Source organism: Moschus berezovskii, chromosome 27 (genome assembly GCF_049115385.1).
Source record: "Moschus berezovskii isolate FMDL1 chromosome 27, NW_MosBer_1.0, whole genome shotgun sequence".
Lineage (NCBI taxonomy): Eukaryota > Metazoa > Chordata > Mammalia > Artiodactyla > Moschidae > Moschus > Moschus berezovskii.
The window spans coordinates 34,647,858-34,665,580 of NC_142486.1; the positions used below are offsets into that span (position 1 = coordinate 34,647,858).

The 17,723-nt window shown below is 57.9% G+C and overlaps 1 protein-coding gene across 2 annotated transcripts; it reads left to right on the forward strand.

The window, feature by feature from the left end:
- Positions 1-4,561: 4,561 nt before the first annotated feature.
- CARHSP1 (calcium regulated heat stable protein 1) lies at positions 4,562-15,931 on the forward strand. 2 transcript variants are annotated; one of them, XM_055409468.2, is made up of 4 exons: positions 4,562-4,668; positions 12,767-12,931; positions 13,563-13,685; positions 15,502-15,931. In XM_055409468.2, the coding sequence occupies exons 2-4, from the start codon at positions 12,774-12,776 to the stop codon at positions 15,662-15,664; spliced, it is 444 nt and encodes a 147-aa protein (XP_055265443.1). In that variant the 5' UTR covers positions 4,562-4,668; positions 12,767-12,773; the 3' UTR covers positions 15,665-15,931. The 2 variants fall into 2 exon arrangements, with proteins under 2 accessions (XP_055265443.1, XP_055265442.1); XM_055409467.2 differs by lacking the exon at positions 4,562-4,668 and adding an exon at positions 5,440-5,589.
- Positions 15,932-17,723: the final 1,792 nt, after the last annotated feature.

Below are 17,723 nucleotides of genomic sequence, written 5' to 3' on the forward strand. Positions count from 1 at the left end.
AGCAAGCACACAGGGTCTTAAGAAGATTCAAGGAGACAGTTTTACCTTGCTGGCTGACACTTCATCCATGCCTATTCCATTCCTTTGACCACCTAATGTGAACAGTTGATTCACTGGAAAAGACCCTGATGCTGGGAAAGATTAAGGGCAGGAGGAGAAGGGGACAACAGAGGGTGAGATGGTTGGATGGCATCACCGACTCAATGGACATGAGTTTGAGCAAACTCAGGGAGATGGTGAAGGACAGGGAAAACTGGCATGCTGCCGTTCATGGGGTCGCAAAGAGTCAGACACGACTGAGGGACTGAACAACACCAATCAGGACAATAATACATGAAATAAACTGAGTCCCAAAAGCCAAGGGTGGGGTGGAGGGGTGGACTGGCCATCCCGGGAATGGAATGAGCCTGGAGTTCTGGCAGCTGGGACTCCTGGGGGGACCCTGGTCCTCTTCTGCTTGTGACCCTTGACACCTCCCTCGCCCTGTCTGCGAGCTGCAGAAAGAAAGACTCTTGACAGCTGGGGTTGCTCAAGGGGAAAGGGAGATGGGACGTTTTTTTCCTTCCTGCTCATTGTCTTCCCAGAAGGGCCCAGCTCTTGCAGGGAAATGATGAGATAAGGAAGAAGGAATCCGGAGGAAGGAGTGGTGACTGTAATGATTGTGCAAGTGATGGAAGCCGGGCTGGGGGGTGTGGGCGGGAGCCGGGGGCGGCTGGAGAAGCTCTAGTCTAGGGAGGGGTCGTACTTCACCCAGTCCTCCTGTCCATCAGAGGGATCATTGGTCAGCAAGGAGAGCCTGCAGCCCTGGGTTATACTGGGATGTCACCTAACGTCTCTGGGCTGCACTTCCAGCCCCTGTCTGCTTTCTCTTCCTCCCAGTTTGTGGTGGGCTGGGGGAAGAGGCATGGGAGGTAGATGGGCTGCTGTAGGTGCATGCTTGCCAAGTCGCTTCAGTCAGGTCCGACTTTTTGTGACCCCATGGACTATAGCTTGCCAGGCTCCTCTGTCTGTGGGATTCTCCAGGCAAGAATACTGGAGTGGGTTGTCAGTCCCTCCTCCAGGGGATCTTCCCAACCCAGGGATTAAACCCACATCTCTTATGTCTCCTGCATTGCCTGGCAGGCTCTTTACCACTGGCGCCACATGGGAAGCCCACTGTAGGTGCCTCCACTCCAGGTTCCATCGCTTCCTGGGCAGGGGGTCGAGAGGGGGGAGTTCTTGTCCCCTGGTCATCAATAGAGGCCCAATCTTTGAAGAGTGAGCAGATAGGGGTGACTTCTTCCCTAATGACTGCTTTCCATTCTTTGCCCTCAGAACTCTTGAGACTGAACCCTGAGGTCTGCCTGGAGGAGGCGGCAGGGGAACTGTCTCTAGATCCAGAAAACCTTTGGGGTCTAGAGTTTGGGGGAGAACCCAGAAAGTTGTGTGGTGGGAGAGTGTGAGGTTTTGCATGTTTTTAACTGTGTGTATTTGCATGGGTGATGTGTGTGTGTGTGTGTGTGTGTGGATATGGGTGTTGTGTGTGTCTTGTCTGCTTGTGGTGTGTGTGTGTATGTTTGTGTATGTGTGTGTGTGCATCAATACCTCATTGTCAACTTAAAAAAATGCAGAACGTGAGAGTTGTAAGTCAAGTTTATTTGGGGCAAAATGAGGACTGAAGCCTGGGAGAGAGCTCTGATAAACTGCTCCAAAGAGGTAGCGGGGAAGGTCAGTATATATGTGACTTTGGTGAAGGGGGAATACATGCAATCAAACACATGTTTCCAAAAGGTTTCTACTGGTTCATGAGGGTTTTGGTAGTCACAAGGAGCAGTCATCACCATAAAGGATTTTAATGCTTTTCTAGATACAAGGGGATGCAAGTATTGGGCTGCTAAAATCAGCTCCTGAAAATATTTAACTATCTGAAGACCTGTTCTGCCAGTTTTTCCCAGATCATAGAGCACCTCCTTCCTACTCTCCACCCCGAACTCCTTTCAGGGGGTGTTGAAGGTCAGAAGCACGTGATTTAGCTCATTGCAGAGGTAGATAGGTAGATCAGTTCAGTTCAGCCGCTCAGCCACGTCGGACTCTTTGTGACCTGATGTGCTGCAGCACGCCAGGCCTCCCTGTCTGTCACCAACTCCCGGAGCTTGTTCACACTCACGTCCATTGAGTCGGACATGAGATAGGTAGATGGTCGCTGCCCCTCTGTGGTTGACAACATTCACATGGGGTGAGGGGTGAATGGTGACCACGGGTGATGGGACAGACTGGTGGGGGGGGGCGTGCACTTAGTGCGGGGTGGGTGGACGGTCCCCTCAGTGAGCTGTAATGACCAGAAGATGCAGGGGAGGAGAGTGTCCCCAGATCCAGATGCTGGTGGAGCTAAGTTCACCCACCATCTGTGGTCCCAGAGCCTGCAATCCGAGCCCAGCACAGCTGGCTGCGGTCACTTGCCCCGCTCACCAAAACATCCTGAAGATATAAAGTGGCTCTTCAAAATGATGGAAGAATTAGAAGGAAACAGGAAATGCCCCAGAATATTTGTCTAACCTTATCAGCTGGGCAAAATCCCCAGAAGCAGCAAAAAAAAGTTTGGCTGAATTTGACCACGTGGAGCTGGTGGGCCCTCCTGTGGCTGCAGGTGATAATGATATGCCAGTTGTTAGTTGTAACCAGTAAATGTTATTAGTGTGGATGTTGCTGGTGGGGGAGATGTGGCTGTGGCGGCGGGGGGGAGGTGATTTCTGATCATCTTGACCTGCCTTCAGCAAGAATCCTAGCTAGCTAGTTTATCCAGGACCGTCCTTGACCCGCGATGTTTTTTCTCCTTAGTAATTTTCCATCCATCGTGCTTCCAACCCACTTTGGCTATAACTTTCCACTTTTCCCTGTTGCATTTGGAGTTGAGCCCAATCTGTGCCCAAACCATCCTCGCTTTCCGGTGGTCCCTAACTCATCCTGATAGTCCTGAACAAAGTCCGACTTACCGTTTTAACAGGTGTCATGAGTGATCTTTTATTTAAAAATGGTTGGCTTTGTAAATGCTTTAGAAAGCTCATTCTGCCTGCTGCAAAGAAAACTGGAGCGTGGGCATGGATGTTAGGGGGAAGGTAGAGCGATTGGGTGGAGGCTGCTGCTCCTGGTAAGATGGGAGAGGCTCAAGTCATGGGGGGAAGAAATAGGTACAAGTGGGCGGACATGAGGCACACTTTGGAGGGAGGAGTCTCCACTCACACCTGCCTTAAGCTCTTTCCTGGCTGCCATTGGTCCCTAATCGAGACCCTTGAATTGAGCGCATTCTGACCCCACGCTCCCTTTTCTCTCTTAGCCCCACCACACTCCTTCCAACCTCAGGGCCTTTGCACAAGCTCTCATTGCTCTCAGGAATGTCCTTTTGTCTGTTTAATTCCTGACCTTTCGGAAGATCGGAGTCATAATCACTGGACAACCTGGGAAGTCCTGGGGGAGTTTTAAGCTAAGGGTACTAGCTTAAAACTATTCATGAAGGGAGTTGAGCAGAGGCGAGTACTGAATCAAATTCGGGCAGAGGTCAACAGAGGCCACGTTTTAGTTGATAGATATCAGGAAGGTCAGCATCTTCATACCTTTGAGGAGGTCTCTGTTTTATGGCTGAACTATTGTTTCTTAACTGTTTTTTCCCTCGTTTCTGCCTTCCCTCACTTCCCTTAAAACCATTAATTACCGAGCCCCGTTAAAGAACAAATACTGTGGCTAGGCTTCAGATCACAAAACAGCTTAGGCCAAAACTGGCTTGTCTTATGTCAAGGAAGCCATGCCTATGTTCTTCTCCAGGGAACCCCTAACCTGACCATATAAGAGGCAGGGAGAGTTGGTGGGTTCCAGGAAGGACCCCTGTGCCACCCCAATTCCTGGACCCTGTTGTCCCAGACACTTAAGAGTATCCCTCCCCGCATGCTGCCCCTCAACTACCAGCCAGAGCCTTCATCCAGGGTTGACCTTCCTTTCAGGGCCTGCTCTGATTTGCTGGGTGTGAGGAGATGGGTCACCTGTCTGTGGCTCGGTTTTCACTCCTCTAAGATGGGAGTTGAGTTCATTTACCTGCAGACACAGAGGACTCAAGGAGCAGAAACTAAAAACAAAACAAAAGGAACGAAATCGGTTCTCTCAGTTTTGTTGTTGTTCCTTCTTTCTTTGCATTTTTTTGGATTGCTTTTTCTCCCTTCGGCCACTCTCTTCATCCTTTCTCGTCATTCCTGTATCTTTTTGTTTCTGCTAAAACGGAGGAGGTGCCCGGGGACCATCCGGATTCTGGAGCGAAGGTCAAGTCGGGGACCAAATCCGACGCCGTCGGCTCGGGGAGGGACTCGCTCGGGCGCGACGACCAGATGCTCTCCTTTTTCACGGGATACTTCCGGCCGGGGGTGTGCAGCACAGACGAGACCCCGGGCCACCCCCTACCCACCCGCCCCAGGCCATGCACCCCGCGCTCCCGCCAGTCCCGCGCGCTGACACAAAGGTCCCGTAGGGACTGGTCCCGTCCGCCCCGCCCCTTCTCGAGGCCGCGGCCCCATTGGCCGAGAGCTCCCGGGGGCGGGGTCAGGGGCGGAGCGCGGCGAGCCCGCCCCGCCAACCACGCCCCCTCCCCAGCTCGGTTCCCCGCAGTTGGAGCTGAGCGCCTGGTGGAGCGGAGCGGATAACCAGGTAGGGAGCTTCTCTGGGGACCCCAGAAAGGGCGTGGTGGGGGTGCCCTCGCCCCGAGGGAGGCCCAAGAACACCCGGCATGGGACCTCGGCCTCTTCTGCCCCCGCTGCCCCCCATTCACCCCCACTCTGGAGGGTCTTCCAGCTCGCCGGCTGGGTCTCTGGGCCCCTCGGAAATGGCCGGGCGGCAGTGGCCTGTTTGGGCAGCGCGGGTTACTCATCCCCGCCTGGAGGATGGTGGGTGTGGCAGCAGCCCGAGGGATTTGGGGCGGACGTCTGGTTGCATTTCCCGCCTGGCCACCTGTTTTCTTGGTGCAGAAAAAAAAAACCTCTTCTCCTCCCGGGCCCCCGCCCCCACCCCTCCCCTTGCTTTCGCTGGATGGAGCTGGATGGGGTGACTCGCGAGGCGCTGGGGCGAGGCGCGCGGGGCGGGGGCGCCGCTCGGGGAGGTGGAGCCAGCCCCCAGCCAGGCCTGGCCGCGCCAGCTGCGGGCTCGGCGGTGGGACCGCTGCCAGGCCTGGAGAGGAGGTTGGGGAGGGAGCGGGGACATCCTGGCGCCGTGCGATTGGCCGCCTCTAGGGAGGAGGAGCCGCTGGGCGCTCACCCGGGGTGTTTGCTTCTGGATGGGGGGGCCCCGAGGCTGTGCTGAGAAACTTCACCCGCGCCCACGGGCTCCCTCCCTGCCGGCCTCATTGGCAGCCCAAGTTTTCAGGCCGGAAATGCAACGGTTTTTTGTTCTGATTTCTAAAAAGGAAGCCCCCAACAGCTTATCTGGGGTTGGAGTGGATGTATGTATTGGGAGTGGGGTGGGGGTGCCAGATTTCAGCCCCCTCCAGGCACGATCTCCGTTTCCACAGGCGGGAGGGTCTCACTGCAACATAGAAGGCTTCTCTGAGCCTCCGTTTCCTCATCCGTAGGCTGGGTATGTAAAGTTTCCCTACCATAACGGGGTGTTTGAGAATAAAAGGAGACAGCTGACCCAGGACTGGGGTCGGGGAGCTTTAGCTACTGTTAGAGTTTTTACTTGCTTTATATATATATATATATATTTCTTGGTCTCTTCGTTCCCAGTCTTGCCCCTCCAATATTTTTCTCTACCCTGAACGCAGGGGGAACTTGTAAAAACAGGTTCAAATCAACCCCGGGCTTAAAATCGCCTACTGATGTCCTCGTTGTCATTTCAGTCCCAAACTCTTCACCAGAGTTTTCTGTTATCTCCCTCCCCCAGCTAGACCGTCCCACCCCCTTTCTGGCACCCGGCCTCCCTCCTTGTCCCTGAGCCTGTGCCCCTGCAGACCCCTCTGCCAGGAATGACTTCCCCATGGCCCTTGTAGGGCTTGAAGCAGGCGCCCCTTCCTCGGGACCAGGGACCTTCTCCAAACCCACTCCTGTGCTGGCCTTTCCCGGGCCGCCTTGATGGCCGCGGGTTCTCAATGCTGCTGTCTTTATCACCCTCCCCCGAGCCCCAACAGAGCAGAAACAGGGCCTGTAGTATCGCGAAGCCCGGCCCCGAGTAGTTGCTCGGGAAGAGCTGGGCCAGGCCCATCGGCGGGCTCTGAGGCCTGGGCGGGGAGGAGGGAGGCCCCCTCGGGAGGGGAACGGTCTTTGTCTCACCGAGTGGCAAAGTCAGGGCATTCAGGGCATTCGGTTTGTGTCCCATCAGCAGAGACGGACGTGTGAGGGATTATTCTAGACGGCCGGAGCCTGGCAGTCTACCATTAGCGGCTCTACTATTGTTGCCTGAAGCCGTTGTATCTGGCACCCTCCTGTACAACACCCTCCGTCCGCCGGGCTGGGAGGCTACACCAGGACCGTCCCATTTGACAGATGGGGAGACTGAGGCAGGGAACGGGGAGGTCGCTTGCCAGGGGAGGGTCACAGAGGGAGCGGAGAGCACAATTAGGCCTGAGACTCAGGTCTGATCGAAGCCGTGGATGGAGGCGAAGATGGACTACAGGAAGGCTGGAAGTGGGGGCGATGGGATGGGGATGCAGAATCTACCTCGAGTTACCCACAGGGGCTTGGGCGCCTCCCAGGCCGGGGGCCGGGCCGGGCACGCTAATGGCGGGGCTGTGCCGGAGGGCGCCTCGGCTTCCCGGTCGCTGGCCCTCGGGTTTCCGGCCTCTTCCCAGCACTCCGGGGCGGCCAAGCAGTTCCCAGCTGAGCTCGCCCCCGACCCCCACCCCACCCTGGGCACGGCCATCTCAGATGCACCTCGGTGCCTTGTTCGTATTTCTCTCTGCTGCGGGCGCGGCCAGCTCCAGCCAGGCCGCCTCTCCCTCACGCGCCCTCCCCTGATTCCCCCCCCCGACCCCCCCGACCCCCCCCACCCCCGCCAACTCCTCTCGACCCCCCACCTCCCCTCGACCCCTCCCACCTCCCGTTGCCAGGCTCCGCTCCCCCTCCCAGCTCCCCGCCCCTTTCCCTGGCACTGCCCCTCTCCCTGGCCCCGAGCCCCTCCCCCTCCCTGGCATCGCCCCTCCCCTGGCCACGCCATTCCTGGCCCCTCGCCCCGCCCCTCGCCTTGCCCCGCCCATTGGGCCCTCCCCTCCCCTCTTTCCCCCTCCGCCCGACCCCTCTCCCCGATCTGAGCCCCTCTCTCCCCGATCTGAGCCCCGCTCTCCCCAGCGCAGCGGAGGGGAATGCGGCCCAAGCCCGCCTCGGGGCCCTTTTCGTGAACCTCTTCCTGCTTCCTGGGACCCCGCTGTTCCACTGACCCGTTTGGCCCAAGTGCCCCCAGTCTGCGGGGTCGGGGCTCAGCTGGGCTGGAGGTGGAGAGGGGAAGGGCGGCGTCTCTGCCTCAGTTTACAGGTGAGGCACCTGGTTGGACTCGGGTGACTTTGTGAGTCATCTGGTGGCCCCCCCATAACCAGTACTACTTGATGTCAGTCTTGCCTTGCTGGGGGGGGCTTCTTAGAAATGCAGAATGTGGGACCCCACCTGTCTTCAGAAAGTGTCCTGTTCCCATCGTGTGGGCTGGAACTCATTCCCACCTGCCAGCAGGGGCCTGGCCACCTGGCTCCGTTCCGTTCTGTCGCTCAGTCGTGTCCGACTCTTTGCGACCCCATGGACTGTAGCCTACCAGGCTTCTCCGTCCATGGGATTCTCCAGGTAAGAATACTGGAGTGGGTTACCATTTCCTTCTCCAGGGGATCTTCCCGACCCAGGGATTGAACCCAGGTCTCCCGCATTGGAGGCAGACGCTTTAACCTCTGAGCCACCAGCTAGGAGGTATCTGAACATGGTACCCTGCCCTGGCCTCCCCCATCCAGAAACCCAGGGAAGGCTCCACACCCCATTTTTCAGAGTAGGCTTGATGAGATCTGACTTTGCTGCCAGGCTGAGAAAGCAGCTCAGTTCTTTCTCCCATCCTTATCTTCCTGCCCTCAAGGGCCTGAAAGCTAAGAATGGAGGAGCCTTGTGAAATGAACATTTCACTGAAGTGTAAATGACCGATAGCATTGCCAAGGATCCCTTCCTGGAGTCAGCAACTGGTTACTTGGCTTAAGACAGACTTATCCTTATTTATTTATTTTATTTTGGCTGTGTTGTGTCTTTGTTGCTGTGCAGGCTTTTCTCGCATTGAGGTGAGAGGGGCTACTCTTTGGTTGTGGTGCAAGGAATTCTCATTGTCGCTTTGCTTCTCTTGTTATGGAGCACAGGCTCTTGGGGACTGGGGCTTCAGAAGTTGTGACTCCTGGGCTCTAGAGCACAGGCTAAATAGTTTTGGTGCACGGGCTCAGTTGCTCCTCTGGACCAGGGATCGAACCTATGTCTCCTGCATTGGCAGGCAGATTCTTATCCACTGAGCCACCAGGGAAGCTTCAGACTTGCCCTTGATATGACTGGTGGGGCTTGAGGCCGAGAGGGCAGGAAGGCAGGGGCTCTGCAGGACTGGGTGGGTCTCCAGTCCCTGGGTGTGTGGGTCGGTGGAAGAGGGGCTGGGAAGACCAGACCCTGGTGCCCAGCTGAGCTCTGTGAACCTTCCTGGAGGACCCATAGGGCCTGTGGAAAATTCCCAGGCTATTTTGGGCTGAGGTCCCCATCCTGCCCTTTCCCAGGGTAAAGGCCTTGCTGATGCCGGGGGGCAGGGTGGCTCCGTCCACCCCTCCCTGCTCAGTCCATTGGTGTTCACGTATATGCACGGACTTGTGGGCCTGGCTTCACACATGCATGTGCACACATACACGTGCACCACACACACAGCCACACACATATCCACATGGGCATGCACTCATGCAGAAATGTGTGCACAGAGCTCAGCAGCCGTGACAGGCCTTGGGCATGACACCTGGTCTGAATTTGCTGCAAGCATGAAGCCCATCTCAGGTCTGGCCTAGAGCTTCAGTCTCAGGCAACCCTCTGCAGACTGCCCGCAGCTGTAGGGAGTTGATGAAGCTGTAGGGAGGTGAGAGGTCCTGGAGCAGGGGCTAGTGGGAGAGGGTGGGCCCTGCCTCCTCCAGGGCCAGCTTCAAGGCAACCCCCCCACCCCCCGCCCCCCGGGGTTGCTGGGAGAGCAGTTGCTGGTTGGAAGTGTGAGAGTGGGGGTGCTGCTGCACACCCAGCGCCCCCATCTGTGTCTATGGGCGGGGGGCCGCAGCCGACCCCAGAACCAGCTCCTGGGTGACTGGCTCCCTGCTCTGCCAGCTGATTTCCTTACAGCTGGACTTTAACCCAGGCCTCCCCACACAGAGGCCCTTCACTCCTCCCTGTCCCCGTCCCCCACCCCCGCAGGCCGGTGGGGGTGGCTGGCTCCCGTACAGGTCTACCCGCCCCCGCCTGCCCGCCCCCCGCTTCAGCTGTGCTCTGCACGGATGGCCCTGTGGAAGCGGATGGCCCTGTGGAAGTGCGGGCAGGATGGTGGTGGAAGCCCCTGCGTCTCCCAGGCCGGCAGCTCCCTTTCCCGACTCCCTCCCGGAGGCTCTGTGGCCCTTAGTGCCTCAGTTTCTCCCACTGCCAAGTGCGCATGCGCACAGCCCCCACCTGCAGCACGACTGCTGGCTCCCAGTTGACAAGTGCATGTGAGCGCCAGTGGGGCTCCCAGTCCTGGGCTGCTCAGGGGGACCCTGCTCTGTCCCAGCCCCTGTGCTGGGGCCCAGGCAGTGGAGGGATTCCGTGTTGCCCTCAGGTTGCTCCATCCACAAGCCGGGGGCTTCCATTGGAATCTCTTTGGGACTGAGTGTCCTGAGAGAGTCAAAGGGGTTGGGGAGGAGGCCCCAGCTGAGACCTGCTCTACGGGGAGGTGGGGAGGGCAACAGTCAGACGGATGGTCGTGAGCAAGAAGAGTGGAGATGCGTGGGGACGACGATGATGCCCTAATTCCTGAGCTGGCCTGCCCCCTCCACCCACACATCTCCTGCCTCTCACCCCCGCTTCCCCAGTGACCCCCGAACCCCCAGTCTTCTTGCTGGCCTTTAGTCACACCTGCCCCTGCCAACCTCAGGGCCTTTGCACAGGCTGTTTCCACACTGGAAGACCCTCCCTCTGTCTCACAGATGGCCCACTCTCGTTTGTTTGTTTATCGGTTTTGCTGGGTCTTCCTTGTAGTGCGTGGGCTTCTTGTTGCGTCAGCTTCTCTTGTGGCAGAGCACCGACTCAGTAGTTGTGACTCACGGGCTTAGTTGCCCCACAGCATGTGGAATCTTCCCAGACCAGGGATCGAGTCCGTGTCTCCTGCACTGGCAGGTGGATTCTTAACTACTGGACCACCAGGGAAACCCCGCTGCCTGTGTCTCTACTACCAAAAACAGGGCCTGCCTTCAGGCACATGTTTGTTGAATGACTTTATGATGACGGTTATAGCAACAATTATAGCTAATCCTTAAATGCTCAGTTGTTCTGGGCGGAGGGTGTGCAGAATGCTTCAAACATGTATTATGTCATTTCAACTTACTGACACTGGTGTGAAGTCAGGACTGTTAAAAAAAATCTCCAGGTTTCAGATACAGAAACCAAGGTCCAGAGAGGTCAAGTAACTTGCCCAAGATCACACAGCTGGAAGGGTGGGGTTCAAAGTCAGAGGTTCCTGACAGCAGGGGAAAGAGGGAGATTTTGGGTGGGAGTGTGGAGGGCTGGTCCCCACCTCACCCTGGTGCCCTCAGGCCTCATTGGTTCCCACTTGCTGTCCTGGGTGCGTGGCCCTCCCTTTTTCTGAACCGGCCCCCTTCCCAGAACCCCAGGCATTGGAACATTCTAGGACTCTATGACCTGTGCTGGTGGGTCATGCTGGAGTCTTGACCCCAAGCCACCGGGGCCTTTCTGAGGTGGGGGCTCCCGGGACTTGCGGTCCTCCCTGGCTGCGGCCGCAGCTGAGAGAAGGGTCAGGAGGTACTATGTCACTTCCTCCAGGAAGCCAGCTGGCTGTCTCCCCTCCCAGCCAGACGGAGCTGAGTCCTGAAAGGGGAGTGTGTAGGGGGCTGCGGGGCCATGTGGAGGGAGCCAGTTCATCTTGGGGGGCAGAGGTGGGCCTGTCCCCCAAGGAATCAGGCCTGCCTCTCAGGCGGTTTGGGTTGGGGGCAGAGGGGCATTGCTGGGTGATGCAGGTTGAAAGCTGGTGCCCTGGGCCACATAAATGCCTTCAGACCAGGAAAGCCAAGGCAGTGGCGGGGGATGGGGGTGGTGGTGGGGAGGTGGACTGGAGGCTCTGGTTGTCAGAGCTGCTAGTGTTCTCAAACCTAGCTGGAAACCTCGCCTGGGGGAGGGGGGCAAACCTCTGGGATGTTTAAAAGATAGCTCGTGTTTTAAATGTGACAACCTCGTGTGAACCTCTCAACCCAGCGGGGCTGCTCCTGCCCCACCACTCCCTGTGAATGGCGGGGGGTGACATCCTGGGAATGAAGGGGGGAGTGATATCTGGTCAGGCTCCTCTCCTTCCTGGGGCCGGGGGCCCCGCACCCTCCCCACCTGAACCCCCAACACCAACCCTGAGCAGGTGCTGCGTGATGCCCACCTAGCTGCACCGATGTGCACAGTTGATCCCAGACAGCGGAAAGGATTCAGCCAAGGCCCTTTGGGTCCTGGGCTTTGGCGCTTTCCTCAGGGCCTTGAGCCAAGGCCACCAGCAAGTTGGGTACAGTGGCCATGTGCTGCTCTCAAGACAGGAATGTAGAGTCCTCTCTCTTCAGCTGGGTCTGCCCCTGGCCTCTGATGCGTGTTAGGGGTCATGGAGGGAATTCCATTTCTCAGCAGCGATTGGAGACTCGGGCTGGGTGGAAATGAACTTTAAGGCCTGGATCTGAGTCAGGGGCCTTGTGGCTGGAGATACTGCCTTTGCAATGCCCCTGCCCACTCCCCCTGCCCCCCAGGGTTCCTCTTGGATGCGGACTTGACTTGGGGTCCAGGCCCTTTTTGATTTGTGTCCCTGAGGTTCCTGAAGGAGTACTGAGTGTGGGTCCCTTTTTTGCTACCCCTTCCCCATAGTGCCCGGCACTTAGTAGGGGTTGGGAAATGTTTGATGAGTGGCTGGAGTCCTCATCCAGGTGGTTGGCATTAAAGCATTCCTGCCTGTCCTGTCTGCCTCCCTCCCTCTCTCCCAAGTGCCTGAGTGTGCCAGGGCTTCCTGGGTGGTGCTAGTGGTAAAGAACCCGACTGCCGATGCAGGAGATGTAAGAGACTTGGGTTTGTTCCCAGGGTCAGGAAGATCCCTGGAGAAGGGAATAGCTGCCCACTCCAGTGTTCTTACTGGAGAATCCCATGGACAGAGGAGCCTGGTGGGCTATATAGTCCATAGGGTTGCAAAGAGTCGGGCAGGACTGAAGCAGCTTAGCTCGCATGCATGCTGAGTGTGCCGGAGCCTGTGCGGTGGGTCCTGGGGACAAAGGGGGGGCCAGTGGTGTCCTCGTGATGTGTCTGTGCGGAGCGGTCATAGAGCAAGGCACACGGCTGCAACAGGAGTGCAGACCAGGCTCCTGCCCCGACTGGGACGAGCGGGTGCGTTTCTGGAGCAGGTGACGTCCACGCCGAGTGAGCCTGGAGCCTGCATTCCACAGCCAGAGGAATATTCGAGTCTCAGATGCAGACGGCCCGGCGTGAGCGTGGGAGGCATCTGGAGAGCCCCCCTAGCAAGGCGTGAGTCCCTGAGAGCCCTTGTCTCTCTCCAGGTCAGCCATGTCATCTGAGCCGCCGCCTCCATCCCAGCCCCCCACCCACCAATCCTCGGCCGGGCTGCTGGACACCCAACAGGCCCGGGATCGCTCACCGTCCCCGCTTCGGGGCAACGTGGTGCCAAGCCCACTGCCCACTCGCCGCACCAGGACCTTCTCGGCGTGAGTTTCGGGCTTCCCCAGACAGGTCGCCTCCGCGTCCCTGTCTATCACATGGGAAACTTGGGGATTGGGAAAGGGCTGATGGTGGGAAGCTGGGCAAGCGCCTTGTAAACCCTGCACCGCGCCGCCCCAAGGTCCCCCTTGAGCCTGTCGTGAGCTGTAGGTGAGGGATGAGGGCGGCCAGGGATGGGAAATCGCTGGGGTCTTAGATCATCGGCCTTGAACCACACACAAGCCCCCTTTCCCAGGGAGCCCTTGATCTTATCAGCTGCAGAACGGGGACAGTAGCAGGGTGGCCACTGTGCTACAGGAGACCCACACGGTGCCTGGCAGGTGCAAAGCTCAGGCCACCATGTGGAGGCTGCTGTTAAGTTAGCCTTCAGAGGGAGGGATGCTCAGGGGGATTTTACTCAGACAGGGAAACTGAGGCCTGAGAAACGTTTGCCAGCGTCATTCAGTCACTGTCACCAGGGTGTCTGAATGGCTCCCAGAGTGCGTGGTGGCCCTGCACAGGACGCCCTGGGGCACAGCTGCGGGTGGGAACTGGGAAGAGCGGGGTGTGCCCGTGAGAGCAGGGCGCTGTCCTAGAGGGCTGGTGGGGGCCCCTCATGCTCTCCCCACTCTCTGTCAGGACGGTGCGGGCTTCCCAGGGCCCAGTCTACAAAGGAGTCTGCAAATGCTTCTGTCGGTCCAAGGGCCACGGCTTCATCACCCCGGCTGACGGCGGCCCCGACATCTTCCTGCATATCTCCGAGTGAGTCAGCAGCTTATCTGGGTGCTCTGGGGCTAGGGTGGGCGCTGTGGCCTGGAGGAGGCAAGGGCAGTGTGTGAACTCTGCTGGGTGGGTGCCAAGTGTGATGAGGTTGCGTGGGCCAGGCTTGTGTGACAGTGTTCAGGGCTGGGGGTGTGAGCCTGTTTGTGGTGGTGGCAGTGTGTGTGTGTCTGTGGGTGCGCACACGTGTGTGTCTCTGTGCATATGCCTCTCTGTGTGTATGCACATGTGTGTGTCTCTGTGTGCATATGGCTGTGTGGATGTGCCTCTGTATGTGTGTGTCTCTGTGTGTGTGCGTCTCTGTGTGTATGTGCGTGTGAGTTGAGAACCTCCTTTGGGCTTCCCTGGTGGCTCAGCTGGTAAAGAATCCGCCTGCAATGTGGGAGACCTGGGTTTGATCCCTGGGTTGGGAAGATCCGCTCGAGAAGAGAAAGGCTACCCACTCCAGTATTCTGGCCTAGAGAATTCCTTGGACTGTATAGTGCATGGGGTCACAGAGAGTCGGACACTACTGAGCAGCTTTCACTTTGGGGTGGGTCTGAGTGCTTGTGTGTGTCTGGTGGGCAGGCCTGGGTGTCCCTGGGAGTCCTGTGAGCCTGTGTTTGGCCTGGGGGTGGGTGCTTGCACTTCCCCGGGGGCCCTGCCCTGGTGAGGCTGGGGGCTAACTGAACTCTGCTCCAGGAAGGAAGTGTGGGGCTGGACCCTCTCTCCTGCCACTTGATCACTGACGTCCTTCCTTCCTGAGCGTCTGGAAACCTTGGCGGGGAGAGGACGGGGTGGGGGCGCCCAGGGTGGGGCCCACACATCCTTGGCCTTGGGGCTGGAGGGCGCCCTGCAGGCTGGCCTCCACCTCTGGTCTTCTAAGCAGCCTGCAGGTTTGTGGGGACCTAATCGGCTCCCCTACCCCATCCCCATCTTTGACCTCAGCATCCCCCCAATCTTTTTTTCAGTGGCAGGCAAAGTACCCCACACAGCAGACCTGACAATATGTAGAAACCATGTTTTGAAATTAGGCTTCTTTTGCAAATGTCTGTTGAGATGGGAGAGTTACCCTTTCTTACTCTCCTTCAATATCCCTACACGCCTGGTCTTCTTAGACCCCCTGTACAGCGTAGACACAAGGATGGTGCTAAAGCAACACCTCACCTTTACTCCCGAGCTTCCTGGTGGCCACAGCAAAGAGCTCAGTGCCATTTGCAATGTGATTCTTCAATTGAGGCCACATTATAGTCCCAGGGGAGAGCTGACTGGACTTGGCCTTCAGGATCCGAAGGGGATATTCCTCCTGGGGGTGGGGTAAAGCCAAGGGGGCATGAAGACGGGGAGCTCTTCATCCTGGGTGAGATGGTGACTCATGTCCTGTAGAAAAAGAGGGAAAAGGACTTTCTGGAAAGCTCTGTGGGATTCTGAGGAGCTGAACAGCAGAGGTGCAGCCTGGTTTCCAGGACTCCTGGACCGGGCAGGGGGTTGTGGCTGCTGCTCAGGAAACCCCCGTGGGGTCATCCCCCAACTCTGATTCTCAGGCTCAAGACTGTCTCTCCTGGCTCTTCCATCCATAAGCCCCAGGGTGCCCACGTGTAACTGCCCTGTGAGCATCCCGGGGGCGGGGCTCCATCTCTGTCTCCACAGCCGCGGTCCCGGGAAAGGAGCTGATTGGGTCAGGGGACCCTCCGTCATGACCGGGGGCCCCGGTGGCTCCGCCTAGTGGCGGGGCAGGGGTGGGGGTGGCAGCTCCTCCCTGAGGGCCGGCGTCCCGGCTTCTCCCAGCGCCAGCCCTGAATGTCTCTCCGCCCCGCAGCGTGGAGGGGGAGTACGTCCCCATGGAAGGCGACGAGGTCACCTATAAGATGTGCTCCATCCCGCCCAAGAACGAGAAGCTGCAGGCCGTGGAGGTGGTCATCACCCACCTGGCACCGGGCACCAAGCACGAGACCTGGTCCGGCCACGTCGTCAGTTCCTAGGAGCGGCCGGAGGCACCCCGGCTCCCCGGCTCCGGAGAGACCCCCCGGGGCAGGAGCAGGCAGGACCAGACGCGAGCGCGAGCGGGCAACTGTGCTTGCGATGGGGCATCCGAAAGCGGGGGGAGCGTGGTCCCTGTCAAGTGTCTCCTGGAGGAAGGGGTTGGAGACGGAGGCGGGCCCTGGGGTGCCCTCGGCCACCAGCACAGCCTCCGATCACCGCAACCAACATCTCACCGTCTGAAAAACATTAAAAGCATTGAAAAAGGAGAGGCGCTCCCTGGTGGCTGAGTGGAGGGTCTGAGCCCCGCCCCGGGGCTGGGTCGGGCGTCTTCCCCGGCCCGCAGTCCCTCCCACAACCCATGCCCCCGCCCTGGAATTGAAGGCTGAGAACCCCCAGATTGGCCCTGGGGTAGTGACACGGACCCTGAGTGATTTCCCAGGAAGAATTCGCTCCCGAGCATGCGCACCACCCCGCCCTCTCTCCCCACGCGTGAGTCTCTCCTTGGCCCTGGGCAAAGCAGACTTTTCTGGGTCTCAGCTGGTTGTTCCAAGGTGCTGGGAGCGGGGAGCGCGGGGGTCTTGGTGTCTGCAGCAGGAGGTGATGGCAGCCGGGTGCTCAGAGGCGAGTCCTCGTTCTCTCTGAAGCCTGGTCCCGTCTGTCTGTCTGTGGTTGAGCGATCCTGGCTTAGCCACGCATCCGGGAGGTGGTGGGGAGTGTGGAGATGGGGAGGGGCTTTGTTTCCAAAGGGACCTTTCTCGGGATCCATCTAGAAAAGAGCAGGTGGTTTGCTTTCTGGGAGCCTGGCAGAATCACAAGTTGAAGGAGAAATAGGCCTTTGGTGGAGTTTTCTGGAAAACTGGTGTGAACTGCTTAGGATTTTTTTTTTTCTTTAAGAACTCAAGCTCTCACTGGAGACAGTTCTGTTTGCACTTTGCTGTTGACATTGCAGACCTTTGTGGATATTTCCAGTAAACAGATCCTTACGGCTTTCCTTTGGTGTGGCTTGGTTCGGCTTTAGTTGTGATTTAAAAATAGAAATAGCTGGAAAATATGGGGAAAACGTATTTCACACATCTTGAAATATGTGGCCACACCCATGAAATGTGTAGTCAAGGGTCCATTTGGCAATACAGGGAGGCGAGCCCTTGAAAGACAGTGGGGCCTCATCCAGTGTATCTGAATTTCTGCGAGGGGGTCGGAGGCCAGAGCTATTCTGCTGAGGACCGATGGAGTTGTGCATGCTTTTTTAAGTATAACTGATCTACAGTGTTAGTTCCCTGTGCCAAACACAGCGATTTGATATTTCCATACATCACGAAACGACCACCGGAGTTGTTTTTAAGTAGGTGAGTAAGTGTTGGTTATGAGTGTGCAGTGAAATGTCACAGTTAAGGAAGCTGATCTTTTTTCCGGGCCTGTCGTGGCCCCTTGAAGGGTCTTCTCCACGCTGCCTTCTGCTGGTCCGCAGTGGCCGTCTCCCCTCCAGCCTTGGAGGCCAGGTGGCCCCCGGAGACCCCTGTCTGTTGGGTATGGGCCACACTTTGAGTGAAGTCACGTCCCCCGAGACCCATCCTTGAGGTTGAGAGCCTGCGTCTTCACCACCCGCTCCCTCAGGCAACTCCACTGCCTTGCCCTCACCCTGGTACATGGTTGGAGCTCCCCGTGACCCCACCAGCCAGCTAGTGGGTTGGAAGTCGGATCTGCTCCTCCAGGTGACGTGTGGGTCCTCTTGCTGGGGAGACTCCTTTGTAAATGCTCCATTCTCACTTTATGTCGTGAGGGCTGGAAGGGACCCCTCCCCACTCAAAGCACAACCTCGAGTTATCCCAGAGGCTCTGGGAGGATGGATGGTGTTGGCGACTGAGCTGGGGACAGAATCCGGATTCCTGACTCCAGGTCTTCCCTCTCACCAACACCTTTCTCAATAAACTGTTTTGCCGGAGAGTCTGGCGGTCTGTGTTAAGGTGGAATCTGGCTGCGGGGAGTTCTTCCTTGAAGCCAGCAGGTGGGGGTGGGGTGGGGAAGGGGGGTGCATCTCCCCAAAGGAGGCTGATACAG